The 20,938-nt window shown below is 49.0% G+C and overlaps 1 protein-coding gene across 5 annotated transcripts in view; it reads right to left on the bottom strand.

The window, feature by feature from the left end:
• Agap1 (ArfGAP with GTPase domain, ankyrin repeat and PH domain 1) overlaps positions 1 to 20,938 on the bottom strand; it is a 437,938-nt gene that overhangs the window by 34,126 nt on the left and 382,874 nt on the right. For all 5 annotated transcript variants that reach the window (XM_059278338.1, XM_059278339.1, XM_059278335.1 and 2 more), the window contains 2 exons: positions 5,532 to 5,686; positions 1,906 to 1,996 (listed from right to left, as the gene is read on the bottom strand). In XM_059278338.1, coding sequence (XP_059134321.1) covers positions 1,906 to 1,996; positions 5,532 to 5,686 — 246 coding nt within the window. The remainder of the gene's footprint in view (positions 1 to 1,905; positions 1,997 to 5,531; positions 5,687 to 20,938) is intronic.

Below are 20,938 nucleotides of genomic sequence, written 5' to 3'. Positions count from 1 at the left end.
GTCAAAGGCACACAGCTGTCACAGGCTCTTAGACACACTGCCCTGACACCCTGTGAACATGCTCACATCTCACTGCCAGCGTGGGCTACGTGGATCTCATTGCTGGCATTTACACCAGGTATTTACACTTCAAATTCCTCCCTGCTTGCTCACACAGTTCACATTGGATGCCCCAAGCATCTTAAGGCCTCTGAGGAAGTAATAGGCTGGCGGAGGGTGTGGGCTGAATTGCACAGTACTGCTCACTACCTCAGTAACCTGGACAAACCGCTGTAGGCCCAGACTCTTCCTTCTCTGTCCTGTCCTGTCCATGGGCCCATGACAATACCAACGATCACTCTTTAGAACTCAAAAAAAGACAACACATGTGTGGATTGGATACAGCATACTTGGTGAATGGCCTTAAACCTTTTTTTCTGAAGCTCCCAACTCTGCCTTTACCATCTCTGTCCCATCTGCTCACGTGGCTTTGTCTCCAGTCTGGTCCCACGGCCTCCCTTCCTGCCCATCCTTAGCATGCATATGCCCGTCTCTTCTCAGAAAGGACCTGTGACCTCCAATTTGCCACATGCCACAGTTCCCGTGAAACCACAGATTGGCTTCTTTTTGAGGAATCTCTAGTTGCATGCTGGAAACAATTACAGACATCAATCTCTGGAACTTTTTTTTTTTTTAAAATATGCCTCAGGTTTTATGCTTAAAAAAAAAGTCTGGTTTAAGGAAAGTTTTGGATAAAAAACACTTCAAATAATGTTCTTTTCTATCTCACATTTTGAAAGTAAAATTAAAAAATTCAAACAAAGAGAGAGACTTTAAAGCAATGTCCAAAGGAGTCTGTGGAAGAGCTTGCCCTTCCTGCCCTGAGGACGGGCTCCCACTGGGCTATGGTCAGTCAGGCCGCATGGACAACCTGCTGGCCAGGGCCCTTGGGGGAAGCTCAGCTCTTCCCCTTTGTCCGCAGCAACCCTAGGCTAGTGCTTCCGTGTCCGAGGTGATGCTCACACTCCACCTGCTCTGACTCCGTCTGCTGTCTTCTCATAGAGTGAGCTGGTGCAGTCAGGCAGTGCCTTCCATAAAACAGCACAGAATCTGCTGTGAGACTTGGACAGTTCACACCCCCTACAAACGCGTAAGGACCTCACCATCCCTCCATCGGCACCCAAGTATCTCCATCGTCTCTATCCTTTCCGGCCTGAGATGCCACTCATTTTCCTGGCTCACCCAGGGAGGCCTCTGTGAGGCTGCAGCCTCCAGTGACACCACGTTCTTCCCCCCCCCCCCGCCCCCCAACTCTTCCTCAGAGCCCTTCTGACAAGCCAACTCTGGCGGGAAGCTTGCTTTGAAGTAGACGATCTCAAAGACCTAGGTTCCTTTTGCTCCTTCCCAAGGCTGTGGACTGTGTGCCCTGGGTGGGTGGGGCTTATGCCTTGCCCACTGGGCTGTGGCCAACAACACAGGTGTGTTCAGTTCTCAGACACCCCTCACCTGAACCAGCACCTCGTGTTTGAACTGCACCCCTCCACCTTCAAGACCCTCCATAACAACATGAGCGGGCAAAGTTTCCTCAATATGGCTTCTGAGGGGGCAGATGTAAAGCAAGGCTTTGTGCCCCAGGATCTAGGAAGGGAACTCCACTCTCAAAGGGAATATTACCTTTTACAAGTCAGAAAGTGTGACATGCGGGGGTAACTCCAAGGGATGCAGTCATTACAGTTTCAGTCCTTCACTCACTGTGATACCCGAGGCTTAAGAAACACACACAGCAGTCCAGTGTATAAGAAACGGCACACGTGAAGCACCAGGACGGCTGTGTGCAGGACACTACGTGCAAACAAAACCCAAATTCGAATATAGCAAGTCCTCAGTGCCAGAGCCGACAAAGATCTAGGGGCACCGTGTACTTACTTTGGGCGTCACAGTCCACACAGTGGGAGTTCCCTCTCATGTTCCGGATGGACTGCAGTGCCATGGCCTCGCTCTGGCTGGTTAGTCGGGACTAGGCACAAAGAAAGACAGAAAATGCAAGATGTGAGCAGACAGGAGAAATCCACACATCTTCTAATGGTGTCAGAGAAAAACCAAAGAGATTATGCACAGGCTCAGCGGTGTGCAATTTCCAAACAATTACTGCTTTTCTGATGTCTTAAGGAAGTTTGTGAGGGAGAGTGAGAGGTCATATGTCACGATTACTCGCTGAGGGGGACTCTGCCCAAAATGAGCCAGGTGGTCAGACCTCCACCATTTGTGAACGAACCAGAGACTGCTACCCAGAGAATGTCGCTGGCTGATACACCTTCATGGGCATATAGCTACTTGGTATGAAGATTAAAGAGTGAGAGAAAAATAATCTGTGTATCAGCCAAGGGTCAGGCCTCCATAAGCATATGTAGATCTGTCTCCGGGTTCTTCACCAGAAAACTCCCAACCATACCACACATCACAGCCAGGAGAGTCTCTCTCTCTCCCATGTGACGATTGCTCACTTGCTACAAAATCAAAGTCACTCATTGGAGTGAGGTAGGGGCATTCATTTTTAAGCACACTTTACAGTCTTCAGAAGAGATTTTTTTTTTTTTAAAGGTCCACTTAGGGCGGCAACGTTAGAAAACATGGGAAAAGACACGAGCATTTATACACCAGGATTCGATCACTCAGAGATGCTCTGGCTGTTTTTTCTATCTGTACCTGTGCACACAGGCCCTGCAGGAAAGGCGGATGGGCAGGTATGCCTGGCCTTGCAGCTTGCCTCTGCTGCCTAGTGACTACTATCTGTCCACCACTTGATGTCCACAGAGCCTCGGCCGCCATCATTAGGCACACGAGTCCAGTTAGTGAGTATGTAGCAAGTACCTTGGCTATGTACTCGGCTGCTCTAGGCAGCCTCGACCCTGGACAGTGCTGTAACGAACACGCTTCCTGTAAATCTCTACACACATTCCTGACTACGCAGTAAGGGTGACATCCTGGAAGCAAAGGGGCAAAATGGGAAAGGATATGCATATTTTAAAAGGTTTATTTATTCAATATGCATTTGATATTACAGTTAAAGCAAAAGCTGATCAGTTTCAGAACTTAGAATAAATTGTTTTGTGTATAAATTCTTCACAAATTGAGGTCTCTTGTGTTAAATAGATAGGTGTGAAACAATTTATTGCTTGCTACTTAATAGTAAGTTATCATTTATTTATTGCTATTGTTTAATTGGCATTATGTACTACTGTGATGGGGTTTTTAAAAAATAATTTATTTTACTTTATTCTTTATGTGCATTGGTGTGAGGGTGTCAGATCCCCCTGTAACTGGATTTACAGACAGTTGTGAGCTGCCATGTGGGTGCCTGGAATTGAACCTGGGTCCTCTGGAAGAACAGCCAGTGCTCTTAGCTGCTGAGCCATCTCCCCAGCCCTACCGTGTTTTTATTTTCTTTAGGAATCAGAGAACATTTAACAACTTGAATTGGCATCTGGAGGTGTCACACACTCATACGTGGATGGTGGTGGGGGTCTACCTATCTCCCTGTTTCTTTCTCCGTATATCTGAACAATTCTGTGGCTCACTGGTTGGTTGCTCTATCTTTCTGGGTCAGAGCTGAAACACTAGGTACTTCTCTCTCTAACGGAGTCTGGATTTTCTTCCCCAAGTCACCCATGGTGGGAGTACTATGTCCCATTTTATCCTCTCACACCTGGTCAGGAGCTGCCCGTGTGTGTGTGTGTGTGTGTGTGTGTGTGTGTGTGTGTGTGTGTGTGGTGTCCTTCAGCTGTGTGTGTGTGTGTGTGTGTGTGTGTGTGTGTGTGTGTGGTGTCCTTCAGCTGTGTGTGTGTGTGTGTGTGTGTGTGTGTGTGTGTGTGTGTGGTGTCCTTCAGCTGTGTGTGTGTGTGTGTGTGTGTGTGTGTGTGTGGTGTCCTTCAGCTGTGTGTGTATGTGTGTGTGTGTGTGTGTGTGTGTGTGTGTGTGGTGTCCTTCAGCTGTGTGTGTATGTGTGTGTATGTGTGTGTGTGTGTGTGTGTGTGTGTGTGTGGTGTCCTTCAGCTGTGTGTGTATGTGTGTGTATGTGTGTGTGTGTGTGTGTGTGTGTGTGTGTGTGTGTGTGGTGTCCTTCAGCTGCTCAAGGGAACCTCCTCTCAGGGGAAGCCATTTCCACAAGTATGCTTGCCCATGGATACAGAGGGCAGCTTTGGTGGGCTTGACGCCCTACTGTCTGGATTCAGAGGAGCAACCTGGAAGAGGCTCTCTAGGAAGTGAAATGGGAGAAGCCAGCACTAGCCAGGGCTTCTGGAATCAAGGAGAAGGGGCGTGGCTTCAGTCAGAATGTGTGAGATTCATTTCTCCCTAACACCTGGAGACATGCTTGTCTGACCAGCAGCATGTACCCTCTTACCTGCTCTGAGACTAGAATTCCAAGCCTGCGGATGGCAGGTGTCACCAAGCCCATGGCCGAGGAAGGGAGACAACATGGCTGGGTAGGGTGGGAATATGACCCGAGAAATCAGGGAGCTCAGAATAAAAGACAGTGGTTCTTCCCAGTTGGGTATAAACTGTCTTCCAAGAGAGAAGCAAATTACATAATAATAATAATGACTGTGGTCTGGCTTACTCTGGCTCAAGAGTGTAATAAAATAACACACCCCATCTCTCTGAAAAACAGACTCCCTTCTTAACGACAAAGCTGGCCATACATCACGGGCAGAGGTTTCTTTAAATGCTTATAAATGAAACTGCAGGTGGATGGCAATGTCTTTCTTTGGTTTCCAGTCGGTCACAGTTTGAAAAATCAAAATGCTCACCAAGAATCTCAATGGGCCAGCAAAGGGTTCTGAGTATCTAAGGGTTCAAAGACTGCAATGGAAAGAAGCCGGCTGGGAAAGACAGGACCACTATAAGGAAGATCGCCGAACAGTGGCCCAGAAAATGCAGTGAACACACTTTTATTTCTGGCCAAACAACTGCTGGAGAACTCTTTTTAATTACTGAATGAAACATACACCAGACTTAAAAAAAAAAAAAACAACCCAGAAAATTCACCTCGCCCAAACTCCCTCTATCTCCTTTGCGTCTCGTTTGTGTCCCTGTGACGTGCGAGGCATTGATGAGGGCAGGACAGGGCATCTTTAAAGCCAACGTCTCTTTTTCTGATTTATTCTGCCTCAAACAATAACAACAAAAAAAATAAGTATGGACGCATAAGCAGGCAGAGTCCAAAAGGCTCTGTCGCCCACAGAGAGAGACGAGAGCGTCCCACGTCGCGCTGGCTGCCACAGCAAAGGCTTCATGTTGGACATCCTGCCACACACAGACGGCCAAGCCAGGACACCAACACATGCATGGTGTTTGTAGATACAAAGTGGTTTTATCTTTTCAATTACTTAGTTTTTTTCTCCTCACAAAGCGTACCTGGGTCTTGTCATCCACACAAGCCATCTGACGCCCCTGTGTCGTCCCCCCCACCCCCCCTGGGGCTCCACTTGGGCCTTCTTTCCCCTTTAATGATCGGCGGCCTTGATTCGGGGGCAGCCTGCTGAGGGCCTTACCTTATTCTTGCTGCTCTCGCAGGACTGCAGGCTGGCTAGGATCTGGCTCTCGATGGCTTGGACCCATGCGTCTCGCTCCTCGTACGTGGTAGCTTCAAAGTGCCACGTCTGGCCAGTGAGGGACACAATGATAAACTCAAAGTTTTCTTCTTGCTCTGGAACACAGAGGTGGGATGAAGAGCTCACTTTCATGAGACGGCAGCGCCCGAGCCCATCCTGTCACAAGTGCCGCCGCCGGATTCAACGGCACCGGCATGGGGCTGGCGGCACACGCAGGCTGGGAGCGCTGAGATCTGATCCACACACCCGCCAACACGCAAGGCCGGCTTCCAAAAGCCAGCAGCGGTAACTAGGTTTCAATCAATGCTCGGGGGACGGGGAGAAAGGAGAGACAGCGTGGGATGTCAGGGTCTCTGTGTGGGCGCAGACCAAGCAACTTAGGAAAATAAGTTTGCCACTTCCTGCTGGCCCTTGGATCTGCGGGAGGAAAATGGAGTTAGTTCTGCTAGATGTGAAACGGGACTATGTAAGCATTTGAGTATGGATCCACTGGGAACACCAAGGTGGGTGTCCTTCCAGGGCCGAGTAAATGTCAACGGGAGCTTTAATTCTCATTATGCCAAGACTTGGACAAAGTGACTCCAGGCAACTCAGAGGGCTTCAGTGGACACAGGTCTGGATGAGTGGCCACAGAGATACACCTGTTTCGAAAGGGGACGAGAGGCCTGTGTCCACACCCTGCAATACTACCTGCCCCTCAGTCTTTAGGTAAGTTCTGCTCTCAAGGCTCACTTTCCTCCCCTGTGGATCGGGCACAGGCAGCTTCTACTGAGTTTATCATTAGCTAAATGTCGTGCATGAGCACAGCAGTGCATTGCCTGGCCATAGGAGACTGTGTGTACTCAGTCCTTATTCTCAGTGCCTGACTCAGAGGAGGCACAGCTCAGGAAAATGCAGCCGGAAGTCGAGGCTGGACCCTTCACATGCCTCATTGGATGAGGAGTTGCTAACACTGGCCTGGAACTGGCTGTGTGGTCATGTGTAGTCACAGGGAAAGAGTAACCCGCTGACTTGCTTATCGACGAAGTCATCCCTACCCCGCCACTGTACTGACAAGGGAATGGTGCCTTCCTTCTGATCCTGAGGATGCCATCAAGCCCCACTCCCAGGACCTGGGACACCACCCATGAATGGGAGGCTCTGGTCTTCAATGTAAGACTTCTGCAACCACCAACAACAACCACCACTGCCGCCACCGCCACCGCCACCGCCACCGCCGGCGCCATCACCAATTGCTATGACACACTTGTGTGGAGTCTTTGTGTTCTGAAAATAGCAGGATTAAGCTGTGAATGTAAGCAAGGTGGCTCTCTCTGAACTTTTATACTGATGAGCAGGCCTCAACTCTCAGTCTGAACACCACCCGGAAGATGGGCAGGTGAACACACCTGTGTGCAAACCCCCTAGTTTCTCCCAGACAGCCCGTCTCAAGGAATGACAATGACAGCTAACAGAGGCGTCCACATCCTCCCACGCTGCAAAGGCCCGTGACTCCCCTCAGGATGAGAGCTGCTGCATTTCACTCACGCTCTGTATCAGCAACATGGGTGCCGAGGAGGGGCCGGGCTTGGGCCTTACAGCCATGGCTCTGGCCTGTCAGCCCTTTGAGGGCTGAGCTCATGGCAGGGCCACAGTGTGGCCTGAGCTCAACAGGACACTCAGGCAGCCCAAGGAAGCCATTAGCTTGCTTAATCCCGGGCATGCGTGTCTCCCGAGTTCTTTCTTGATCCCTTTGCTTCTTGGATTTTGGAGCTTGAGTAATAAGAGTTCAAAGCGCAGGTGTTAGCCGGGAACGGGACTCAAAAGAGGCCCACGTCTGTGTGGAAGCAGAACAAGTCCACCTACTGTGTGGAGGGCAGCTGGGGAGGAAGCTCTAAGGCCTTTGGACATGGGAACTAGCTGAGTTTTTCATTAAAAAAAAAAAAAGACTCTACAGTAATTTCAGACAGGGTTCTCCACGGCTGGTCTGCAACCACACCCTGCAATTACCAGCACAGCCATGGCATCTGTGGGCTTGAAAAGATCTGCTCTCTTTATCCACGGGCTTCTATGTCAGGATACAACTCATTACAACCTTTACCACACAGAGGTCTTAAGACAGCACCCGATTCAGTACCTAAAACTCCTCGTGAAGGGAGAGGTAGGACAGGGACAGACTATATAATTTATGGGTAGAACACAGGACACTTGGTCATTCACGGGTGGATGTTAGTACTGTTCGTTAGGACGTCTGTGCACAGCTTCACATCATCGGACATCTGTGAAACTCAAGTACGGTAAGAAGGCTTCCTCTGGTCGGGGTTTGCTGCGCGTCCAGTGAAGAAATGAGAGCCGCGAGCCTCGCAGATGGATCTCTGTACACGGCTCTCCCTTAGAGGATTTCTCCTCACATTTCTGAATCATGAGCTGCAGTGTGAGCTGGACGGCAGAGAGCCAAACTGGCTTGAGTGGGTTGCAGGTTGGTCCCAGGGCACTCAGCTACCTCCTTCATGCCTTGGGTGTCAGGGAGGCAGAGGGTGGTCTGTGAAGGATTCTACTTAGCAGGGACATGCACACACCCACACGTGTGGAGGACAGAGCACGAAACGATAGAAATGGCCGGGTACCCGGGTCAAGTGCTACACAGTCACCACCAAGCGTTCTGCCTCCCTCTGATTCCAGCTTGGGCAGCTGTAACGTTCAGATGAAGCCGCAGAGACGCAGCCTGGCTCTGCCTGTCCTGGGAGCCATGCCCTCTCTCTCCAAAGGAGCCCACTGTGCCACACGGCCGCTTTTCTTTCCGATGGACAGGTTCCCCGCGGCAGCCTCTGTGCACTCAGCCCTTCCTCCCTCCTTTCTGCTCCTGGTGTTCTTCCGTTGCTCCTCTCTGCTTTCCTTAGGGCTACCTGACATATCCTCTTGGCATCTAGATTTTGGAAGGGTTTCCTCACTCTACGCCAAGCTCCAAGAGGCCCTCTATAAATGTGTTGACCTTCGTTAGGATGTACACCCTGCAGACAGACCTTTGTGCTCCACTCCATACACTGTGCCACCTCCCAGTTGACGGCACGACCTGTCAAGCAGCCGCACGTGCTCAGTCCCTCATGAACACTGCGGTTGTCTTCCCTCTGGCACCCCACTTCCAAGCCTGTGGATGAGTGCCCAGGCAGGCCATGGCTCGACGCTCTTCTTACCCTCAAGCCCATCTCTCTGGAACTGTCCAACACATCTACTGTCCCCTGACCTCGGTCATGCTGAATCCACTTGGATGGGAGGAAGGTATGGACTGGGTGAGTGAAAGGGAGCTGAGACAAGTTACATTGAGTAGTGACTCCCTGGAGGCTTCTGGAGCGTGCCTCCAGTTCTTAAAGCCGGAAGGAAGCAGGTTGTAGGGCCGCCCCACCAGCCTGTACCCTCCTTTCACCTGATTCATGTTTTTAGTGGGGTTCTGAGTGAAGTCTGTTCGTTGAATTTTGAAAAAGAGGAGTTTTGGGGAGGACAGCAGAGCCCAGAGTGAATGTACCCTGTGAGGCTATAGAGCAATCTGAAATCTGAAACTTTCTGAGTCCTGAGGTAACACATTCACAAATCTAAGCATGCTGTGCATCCAGGGGTGTGGTCCTGCCCTCTCCTCTGGTGGAGGTCACTGAGTGACACCAACACACTGCAGCCAGGAATCAAAGTGCCAAGAGGCCCAACACCTTCCGGGCCTGAGCCCAGACGCCTCTCCAGCCAGCTGCATCTCCCGGCCCACAGCTGGATATGTGGGATGTTTTATTGTCTTTATGGCCTTTCCCCTTTAAACAGGTTTCTGTCACTTGCACCATGTACGGGTCCTGGCCGGGCCTGCCAGGTGACTGTCAACGCTTACTGACGGCACCTCAGAGGACTCCTGACTGGAGCCATGCTCGCACTTGGGCAGTGGCCGTGACTGAGAAAGCAGATGACGCAATGCAACATGCTCCTTCCTCTTTATGCTCAGACACTTCACCAGGTGACACAGCCCCATCAATTCCCCAGTGGCCAGAAGGCTGGGTCACTTTATAAAACGACAGCGGATGATACCAGAGGTTTTTTTCTTTTTCTTTTTTTTTTTAGCAAACAGATTTAAAAAAACGACCATACGCACAACTGGCGGTGTGATGCTGGTCGGTCAGAAAGGGCTGAGTGCTGCTGCTATCCTCTATTTATTTACTGGCTTTTGGAGACTGGGTCTCACTCTGTAGCCCTGACTGGCCTCAAACTCATGATCTCCTGCCTCACCTCTGCCTCCCAAGGAGTGAGATGGTGAGATGACAGCCGAACCTGGGCTCCTGACCTGAGGGCCACCCCGCCCCTGCCCCAGTGATAAATACTTGAAAAGTGAGAAGGGCCAGTCCTGGCGTTTCATTCTCCAGTGTCATTCACAGCTACAAACCAACTACTAACGACAAACACAGTAGCAGATTTCATCAGAAAGAGACTCAGGTTGTAGAAGATACTGCTGGCATACACATTAGAAGCATGTTCTTAGTGTGAGACACACACAAGCACAGAGTTACTCCCTACCCAGACGAGAAGCCCAAAGGCCACCTCACCCCAGCCTGAAGCTCCAGGCTATGTGCAGTCCCGGTCCCCAGCTCGCTCACACAGTGATTGCGCTCCCGGGGGTTTAAACAGTTTTCTGTGTTTAACAGTTGGCTGTGGAAAGGTCCACTATAATAGTATTTTAGAGCCATGAACCTGTCGAAACCAACCTGCCCAATTATTCCCAATGACATTAATAACACCGGATATCACACTAATTGTGTCCAGTTTCTATGCAGACGAGGCCCCGGGGGGCTAATTTTGCCTCCTCAGGGGCGAGCATCTCAGCCATCAGACCGACTTCACAGGGAATCCCTCCTCATTACACAAGTCTGGGCTGTCAAACTTTTTTTCCCTTAAAGGTTAATGGGCCAATCAGTCATCAATTATTTTTGTGGAATTCTAGCAGACAAAGGGTTAAAGGGCTACAGACAGCTGAAAATAGTTCAAACATGTTTTTAACAGGAGACACCTGACGAGGATGAATACAGAGAAGCAGGATGGGGGAGAAGGAGGAGCTGGACACTTGCAGATACTGGCCTCATGGAGGGGACAGGAAAGAGGGCCTTCACCAAGGCCTTCCAATCTGTGTCCTCAAAGCCGTGCTCCACAGTGGTGTGACCAGAACAAGGGAGCTGAGTGGGTTTGTTTTCCAAGTTGAAAGGATGAATGGGCTGCAAGGTCACTCACGCCAGTTCCTTACTGACCACATGGGAATCCGCATTCTGGCGGGAGAAGATGTCTCCCAGGATTCCTGGAACCTAGGCTCCTGACCTGAGGTCCACCCAGCAATCCAGCCGTAAGGCGGAGCTTGCTTCCTGCTGCACTGACTGACAAACACTTGGCAAGAATGGCATGTGCTTTTGGCGTTGCCTAGAGAAGAGTGTTCAGGCAGAGAATGGAAGTAGGTATGGCTGAAATGGACGCTTTCATGAGTGAGCCTAGAGGTATACAGATGGGTACCACTGAGCATGATCAAAGATAACACAGCCCAGGCCGTCAGGGAGGAGGGCACCCTGTCCTCAGCTCCTGTCACAGAAGGATGGGTCTTTGGTAGGGCACACCATACCTCTGCTCAACACACAGACACCAACTCTGTCTTTCGCCACCCTTTCATTCATGAGTACTAGCAAGGGGTTTCTCCAGTGGGGCATCTACCTGGTGGAGAGGGGTTTCCCTTATACCCTGTTTAATGGGTGCCTGGAAGCAGGTCACTCCACCTCTTTTTAAAGATTCCTGCCTGTGTGAGTTACATGTGAGTGCAGGTACTCAGAGGCCAGGAGGGGATTCTGTATCACCCGGAGCTGGTGGTACAGCTAGCTGTGAGCTGCATGGTGTGGGTGCTGGGAACTGGACCTGGGTCCTCTGCAAGAGCAGCATGTACTCTTAACCACTGAGCCATCATCTCGACACCTTTTGGTCTTCAGCCACACCAGCACTAGCTGGCTAGGGATCACCAGAAAATGCTGACCCCACCTTCCTGTGGGGACATCCCTGTGTTCTAAAGAGGCCACTGGCCACTGGCCACTGTCTTTGATGTGAACTGTAGACAAATGGTCAATATTCACAGTTTCAATCTCCAGGTCTCCCACAACCTGGGCCCCATGGGGCCATGTGAGGCGATGCCATACACAGCCTCAAGCTTATATGCTCATTTTTTGAGCAGTACATTTTGTAAAATGTTTCTGTGCCTACTTTAAAAGCCCACATTCAGTCGGCATGTAGTTTGGGCATTCTATCTGATGGTGGAAACTTCCCGTTTAAGATGTCAGCTCAAACCCACCACAGCACAAAGGTCCACTTCATCCTCACATTTCCTCCTTTTTAAAGGAAAAGATGGATGTGACAGATGTAATGGTCAAACATATCTGCGTGTTTCCTGGTGGGATGCTGTCTACGTCTTCCTCGTTTGGGGTCCTGGGGCTCCCAGCTGCAGGCACAAGTGAGTGGGCTGTGCTGGGAGACCCAGGTCTGTCAGGGACTATCACCAGACCTTTCTGTTAGTCCAGGTGTGCCGAGTTGCCCAGTGTGGCCAGCTTCCTTTTCTCTCCATGAAGCCAATGGTGGAGCTTGGATTTCCCAATCTCACTGTAGCTCCTATGACGTTAATGAGAATGGCCCCCATAAGCTCATATGTTTGAATAGTTGGTCCCTAGTTGGTGGAACGGTTTGGGAGGGATTAAGGGGTGTGGCATTGATGGAGGAGGTGTGTCACTAGGGGTGGGATTTGCGGTTTCAAAAGCCCACATCATTCCCAGTTAGCTCTTATTGCCTTTCTTTCTGCCTCATGGCTGTGTCTCAAGATATGAACTCTCAGCTACTGCTCCAGCACCATGCTGCCCACCATAATGGTCATGGACTGACTCAGTCTCTGAAATTGCAAGCCCAATGACCTCTTTCTTCTATAAGCAGCAGAGCAGTTGCTAAGACAGTTACATTAACACATTCAGCACTTAGGCATGCTTGCTTCTGCCAATCTGTCCCTATACTGGCAAGTGACATTCCACAGAGTTTTTAGGTTGAATTTTAGTGATGAAATCAGGACACCACAGACCAGATTCTGCTTGAGCAGTCTGTGCCACACAGTGACAGACCCACCGTGGGTTTTCCTCTGCCTGTCTCTGGACAGATTCCAAACCCACAGAAATGGACCTTTGCAGACAGAGGTGGACCACAGGGTCTTTATGGACTTTGGGCCACTCCTGAGTCTGGCTGTGACAGGATGGGTAGGCGCTGCACACCAAGCAGAGCTCATTGCTCCCAATCCCTCCTCCCTGTGCTACACTCCCATATCAGAAGTTCTTCTCTATGTCAAATAGGCTAAGAGCTGCCAGAGAGTTCCTCTGGTCCCTCAGCTGGTGAGTCCACCTGGCTCTGGCATCTGGGGTGGGGGCAGCCTTATTTACTATGTCACCCTAACCTGGAAGGATACTGTCACACAGGGCCTGTTTTTCCTACATAATATTTCTTGACTCCTAGGCACTCTCTCAGAAACATCTGCTACAGAGGCAAACAGTGAAGTGAGCCCCACTCGACCTGACACCTAGCCCCTTTCTGCTTGGGCTAGCAAGAAGGCTGGCTGGAGAACCACACCGCGAACAGGCCTTGGACCCTGCTCCATAGGCTTCTGAGACAAGTCGAAGTTGAAATTCCTGCTGAAGGGCATTCAATTTTTACCAACCCCGGGCAAGAGTTTAACTGTGGAAAAGCAGCAAAGCTGCTGGGTGCTACAGAATGCCCCCAAGCGTCTACCTGGCTCTCAAGGGTCAGTAACCCTGATGGGCGAAGGAACCACCATGCTTCTTTTCTAATCCACGCCTGTCCTTCTAGTAATCCATTTCACACAGTCGGGGCTCCGGGGCTCATCCACCCTCGCCCCTCCCATACGGATCTGGGAGTGGAGGTCCTGGAGCAGACAGCTCAGGACACGGTCTGTGGAACTTACCACAACCTCAATTTCCTGTGTGGAACACAATACCTACCTGGCAGGGACTGAGAGGATCAAATGAGACAATGTGGTCCAGGGGCCAGAAAAGCATGTGTGTCAAAGAAAAAGGCTTCAGTGAGATCACAGGGCTTCAGGCACAGCCCTGTCTGTCTCACAACTTGTGTCCCCAGGAGGGTCCCACAACTTCTGAGCCAGACTCAGGCTCCTACCAAAAATTGGGTTTATTAGTTGGTCCCCGTCCCAATTAATAAACCTACTTTTTGTGTCTAGGGAACTGAACTCTGGTGTCAACTTTATTTTGGTATTTTCTGGGAATCCCTGAATAAATCTATAAAGTGGAGCATTTTAAGAAACACTACATTTCAAGATGGGCACCTTTCAAATTATCTAACAAAAGATAGAGTCTTTAGCACACACATTTTCATGAAGGGTCAGTTTACAGCGAGTAGTCATGTGATAACGCCATACATTAAAAGCCTGGGATCAGAAAACTATTTTGACAATTTATGGAACTACATGAGTTTTGTAACAAATTATTCAAAGTTGTATGGAATGAGGTAGTATGCATATACACACTAATGAGGAATGGCCATGTTGCTCAACTGAAATAAATGTAACCATACATGGAGCAGCTTACTGTGGCTGGAAATATGGTAGAACCGGAAGTGTGGTCACTGCCTGCACCCCAAGCCTCACGGCTACCTGTGTCTCAATCCCCTCAGCTGCCTGTACCCTAATCCCTACGGATACCTGTGGTACTAACTCATCTGGAGGGACCCCAAGTGTGTTGAGCTACTGAGGATTCAGGAGCGGACTTCATCTCGTCATCTTCTGCCCTCTACCACCTCTAAGTGGCCTCCTGCTCTGAAGCTCTGGCTGCCTTGGGTGCCAAGTCCCCTGTTACCTGAGTGGTGAAGACTGAGAAGCCAGCCTTCCCGTGACACCCTAAATGCAGAGTGTCAATCCAGCCCACCAATGTCTTCTGGGAGGCCCTCTAACAGGTGATGGGTAGGAAGGTTTAGCCTCAAAGCTAAAGAGAACTGTATGACTTCTCACTGCTCCCCAGTTTTGTATGCAGTAACATTTAAAACCAACGTCACAACTTTCTTTAGTTTTTAAGGCAAGACGTCATCAATAAAGCTATAACCCACACCATATAAAAGAAAGACACCCTTGACAGAGACACAGGGCAGAGAGATGACACGTATCCCAAACCAAACAACCAACCGACCAAACAAAAAAACCGTGAGGGATTGAATTGACACCCTTTACGCGCAACAGAAAATTCTAACTGATGAGATGATTTCCTAAATCCCCGTTCTGTCTGCTCTGAAGGGACATGTGGCCAGGCCAGGGTACACCAACACCTGAACCAATAACCTCCTCTCCACGAGTGGAAACAAAACTGTGATTACAAAATGGCCCTTTAACAAGCCGCCCTGCGAGGGTGGCTTTTGTTTTGTGCATTCATTTCTGCTCGAGAGCAGGGCTTTTGGTGGTGAAGCAGGAGTAATTGTGAAGGGAAGAGAGAGAGGACGGGGATATAAATCAGGAAAGGTTAATGACTGGGATGTGAAGAAGGGACTTGTTTACAGAAATAGTGTGCAATTTAAAATTTACAGGAGATTTAATGCCACTACTTGGCAATCGCTAAAATCAACAGCCCAGAAAACAGTGACATTAAGAAAAATATTACAGTTATAATCATCCCCAAATAAGTCAATTAGTGTGAGGGCATGAGCTCGCCATTACTTGACCATGTGGCTTGCACTTAAGTGAAAACGAAATCCCCCCATTATACCAAGCTTGCTGGATTGTGACCTGCTTTGCATCGCGTATTACCCGCCAGCCTCTTTTCCTATACCTGGGTGGATGGCGCTGGTTCTCCCTTGCCTGGTATCAAAATAATTCTGACCCTTGACATTTGTAATCATAAAAAAAAGGCAATTTATAATTGTGTTGTTCAAATGAAAGTGTGGGGGGGAATTCAATCTGCTATTATACAAAAGCAATGACGGCTGTCTTCGGTGAAAAAGCAACCCAAGTCAATTTGTGAACTTTGGCACCAGACGACCTTTAGAAACAAAACAATATACGGAATTTACAAGCAATAGCAGCCCATGCAAATGGCCCGGGCCTGCCTGCCTCTGGATTAGAGCTGCAGAGAGCATTATGGAGAATGCTTCCACAAAACAAATTAAGACTGTTACTTAAATGTCACGGCACACTATTGTATTTGGCTACAGATCATTACACCTGATACTAACACTTTTAAAAACTGTAATAACTTGGGAAATATTACACTGAGTGCCCACATGTATAAAGGAAAGGGGGGAAAAAGAGGAGAAAATAGGTTTCCAAAGTAATTTAAACATCACTACTCCACGACGGAAGGGAAAGGTCAAAATTTAAGTAAGCTGAAAGGAACATGAATGGTAAAATAGAACACACAAACAAAAGGATGAAAAGACCACAGGGCCGACTGCAAACACAACATGGGGCATGCGGCTGCGGGTGGGCGGGTGCATTTCCATGTCTGCATGGGGGAAAGGAAGGGAGGCAGGGAGGCAGGGGCCGGGGCGGGCAGGAGGTGGGCGGGCGGGCAGGCGGGTGCGGTTACCTTCGGTGTTGGTGCTGCTGCTGCTGTATATGTTGCGCAGGCTACCAACACGGTTTAGTTTCCATGCTTTGCGTTTGGCTGCATCCCGAGAGCAGAGAGGGCAGGGGGAGAAAGAGACAACAAAAAGGAAAAGAAAACAAATGAAAAAGGGAGAAAAGAAATGTCAAAGCAGCGCGTGAAGTCACCTCTGAGTGCGCGGCGGCGGCGGCGGCGGCAGGTGGGGAGCACCAAGGGGCTCCTCCGCTGGCCCTCCACTCCCCCCAGGACAGCACAGAGGTGAGAAGGGTAGAGGTGAGCCAGCATCTAGTGGAGTGCTCACAGAATCAAGGATGCTCCCAGGCCAATGTGCAGGCGCCCTTTGCTGAGCCCAAGGCTACTTTGTCCAAGGGCAAACGCTGGCCTTCGGGCTGCTGTGGGCTATAGTCCAGAGGTAAGCAGCTTAGGCCATTTCAGAAGCAGGTCTTCTATAACAAGAACATTTTCGTCAACTCCTCCTCAACCCCATTTGTGAGATGAACACTAGCCTCCAGCCGAAGGGCCCTAGGACCAGGTGGGCTCCCCGTCAGCAGGTGCCTCCTCAAACGCTTCACAAAGGACAGACGCCAAGTCACATAGTGCAGTTGTATGCTGCCCTACAGACATGTGATAAGACACTCCAGGGACACAGACATGTTCTCCATTCCATTTGGCCCCTTCCTTCTAATGACTACCTTGGATATGTGCTTGTGTGTGTGTGTGTGTGTGTGTGTGTGTGTGTGTGTGTGTGTGCAGATACAGGTTACAGAACCTAACAAGAGTTGACAAGGTGGCTCTGGGAAGCCTCAGACAAGTAGGCAAAATATTCAGCAGGGGTGAAAGTTACCATGCTCCTGAGGAAGGGCACCATGGGCCATCTGCTTCTCAACTCCAGTCAGGAAGAGAACCTGCTGGAAGCTTCCAGCACAGAGGGGAGCATGTGCTGGAGAGCGGTCAGCTCTGGTCCTGAGGCCTCCCTGACTGAGGATAGGCTAACCATTTCTATTGGCTGCTGTGTTCAAGTCAGTCAATTGCAGGCAGTGCGGTGTCAGGCCCTGGCTAGGACATGTGAACGCCGGGTCTCTGATGGGCGGACAGTGACCTTGGGAGATGTCTAGGTGAGCTCAGTTGCTGGTCACTCTCATCGGGCTCTTTATAAAGACTCATGTGAGAAACCTGAGCTGTCAAGGAAGCAAAGCCGGTTCTGAAATACACCTTATACATTCAGAATGCAAAGTATAATCACGAGAGCAGACAGCTGTGAGTTCACTGCCCATTGATTTAAAATGATTAAAGCTGCTATAATTAAACACTTAAGGCTCACTTTGCAGCGTGAAGACCAAACAAATAATTTGGGAAGAAATGTAATCCCTAACCAGTAAATACCTACAGCTCCTGCCTGGAGTCTTCTGCATATCGTATGTGGACTGAAATTTAACTTTTCATGGTCGGGGGAGAAGGGTGAGGGGTTTTGCTCATCGCTGGGTCTTTAAGGTCTTGTGTCCATACCAGGAAACAACACGTCCAGGAAGGGCTGTTCAGATATCAGCCAGTACTGATGTCAACTCTGAGCAATGAAGGAAATCCAACTGCTCACAGTCTTCCAGAACAGTCAAAGGATTGGTGCTCCCCCACACCCCTCAGGTTACACTGTGTTCCTACAACTGGGCACGGGCTTCATTTTTCACTAGTGCATGCTCCCAGAGTCTTGAGACATATTTCACAAGTTCCAGAAAGAAGTGGTTACTACAAAGCTTCATGGGGAAGCGGACCTCCTTCTAGACATTTACATATAAATAGGCAGAATCCCAGCTGAGCTCTGCAGAGGGGGTAAAGCTCAGCGTGGAAACCTCTTCCTGGTTGCTCTGCACTCTGCATTTTTCATGCTCTGTTCTCCCATTACGGTTAGGATGTATAACCAGGAAGTGAACTTACAGCCTGGATTTCTATTAACCTATTGATGAAATAATCAATTCCAACGTATAAAATGTCATGGCTTTTTCTTCCTTGTAAACAAATGGGGGTTTTCTGGCTGATACCAAGGGCCTGATATGAGCATTTGTCTCTGGGGCATTGATTGCTTAAGTTGTCTTGTTTAGGAGCTTTTCAACAAGAACTACAATCAGGATCCTGGGTAACATTTCAGAGGAACAGCCACATGGCACCAAACGGAGTTCCCAGTACTTCAGCCTGATGCGGTGGGCCGACCACCAAAGACTACACATCATCCCCTGGTCTCAGACCTGGCAAAGGTATGATGCCTAAGGCTGCCATGCTCAAAAGATGTTTTCTGTGCAACCCTTACTTATTCTTCCTCAGAGGGCCTTACCATGTATCCAGGCAGTCTCAGACTTCTCTCACTTCAGCCTCAGCCACAGACATGCAACATTAGACCCCATTTGGATAATCTCTAAATAAAATTTTAGGGTTTTCAAAAACTTTTATGAACATTTTTTTTTTTAAACACAGGCTAACATTTAGATTTTGCAGTTAATGTTACTTCTCAGAATTTCATGTGTAGCTAGACAAAAGACAGCATGGTGAAAGCATGTGGTTGCACTTTTTACCCCATGGCTCTGCTTCTGGGATAAGGCCAGGTTTTCATCTGGATTAGGGCAGGTAGCTAAAGACACAAGGCAGGAGCAAGGCCTCCCATGTTAGACCCCTGCATGGACACGACATCCGAGAAGACACAGTGCTGGACCTACATACACACCCTGGGTGTGATCTCTCCCTTCTCATTTCACTTTACAAATGAACCTAAGTGTGGTAACACACAGCTGTGAGTGTGAAGGACCATGGTCGCCCTCCTAACAACAACAAAACACACACAGTCAACTCAGTCACACACGGGCTTGCTGTAGGATAGCCAAAACAGGGGACCCAAGAAGCAAACAAGGTTGATGGCCGAGTACTTAGGGGAGAGATTTCAACGTGTCACCACTGTATTGAATAATGAATACCTTTCTCATTGCTGTGGCGAAACATCTGGCAAGTGCAATGTAATGAAGGGGTTAATTTGGCTTACAGTTGGAGGGCACAGCCCATCATGGTGGGAGAGGCAGCTGGTTACCTCATATCTAGTCAGGAAGCAGAGAGAAACGGATGCTGTTGCTCAGCTCCTTTTCCCCTTTCACTCAGCCCAGGACCCCAGTCTGTGGATTAGTGTTACCCACAGTAAGGGTAACACCCTTAATTGTCTTCCTTCCTCAGTTACCGTGTCTAGAAACTCCACTACAGGGACGCGCAGCTGTCTGTCTCTAGGGTGATCCTATGTCATATCGAGTTGATGATCAAGATTACAAGGTCCACTGGCTGCCAAGTTGTTTTCTAAGGACTGGAAGGACTAAAAATTGGAAAAACTTGGGCTAAAAGTGCAGAGACACCACTGGTGACCATGTGATTTGCCAATGGTATCACTGATTTTCTTTGAAAATATGCACTGCTTAGGAGTACTAAGCTAGACGGAGAGGGCAATCCTTGGGGACTAGGAGACCCGGGAAATCATACCATCAGGAGGGATGAGAGTGCTGATACCCATATTCAGCTGTTTAGTCATTCTCCAAGGCAGTCATTTCTCTCGATAGACACCAGGCTGGCTATGAGGTAGACGCCACCCTGTACGTTCCGATCTATAGAACAACACGCCCAAGCCATGCTCTGAACATGAGTGACAGGTATAACCCCATCACAGTGTGTTTGTGAAGTGCCTGTGAGTGAAGAACTCGGGGTCTGTATGAGCAAAGGAGCTATGGCATATTACTCTTGACTCGTGGTAATCACTAACAGACAGCCTTGGTCTTTTCAAAGACAGAGAAAAGAAAAATGTGTAAATTATGGCTTTCTATGAAGAGAGAGTGACTGGAATCACTTAGCATCCACAAGTCTCGATTGTTGCACACCACCTTACCCTTGGAAGCTAGCTTTTCATATGGATTTGCATGACCCTGAGGGACGCAGAACTTCATTTCAAAGTTTCTGTTATTCTGTTTTCCTAAATAAAACAATCACTTCATTTTACCACAGCATGAGAAACAACCAGAAAGCAGATTTTCAGGGCTGAGACTTCTAAGCAGCTCTTTATAACCAGAAGAAAAATATTCCTTAGTCTGTTGGCATGTTCGAGCCAACAAAGTTTTATCTTAAACTCTTTCTCCATCACCACACCAGGAAGACAGACTTATTAATTAATGTCAGCTCTGCTCTCCTTCCGACAGTTGTCTTTGTTGGATTAGATAAATATTCCCTGAACAGCTGATTAAAAAATGATGTAGCTATGAGGAGGTTATGTCCAGGATTGCAGGCCATGTTGGATGTTCCAGCGCACATGAATTATATCCTGGGTACACACAGAATGGCTGATGGAATGAGGCCGCTGTAGCCCTCAGAATCAATTATGAGAACTAGCAGGGTCTTTGTACCTGAGGAAGGGGCTGGGCCACTCACTTCTAACAATGTCTCATCTCAGAAGGAAATGAATAACCTTCTTGCTCATACAAGGGAGCATAACCGACGCCTTTAAGAGAACTCATACCATCACCTTGTCGGAGAGTGATTTCTTGTCCACAGTGGACACATGTAAATCTAAAGATGTTATCAGCACAAATCCTATCAGTGCAGAGGACGGCACCTTTGTGCCTCAGTCTGAGGGCTGACTGTGGCACCAGGGCCTTTATGTGACGAGATTTTCTGTCACTTCCAGTATAGTCTGCCCCATGT

Source organism: Peromyscus eremicus, chromosome 13 (genome assembly GCF_949786415.1).
Source record: "Peromyscus eremicus chromosome 13, PerEre_H2_v1, whole genome shotgun sequence".
In the NCBI taxonomy this organism is placed as follows: Eukaryota; Metazoa; Chordata; class Mammalia; order Rodentia; family Cricetidae; genus Peromyscus; species Peromyscus eremicus.
This window is presented reverse-complemented; position numbering and strand designations above follow the sequence as displayed.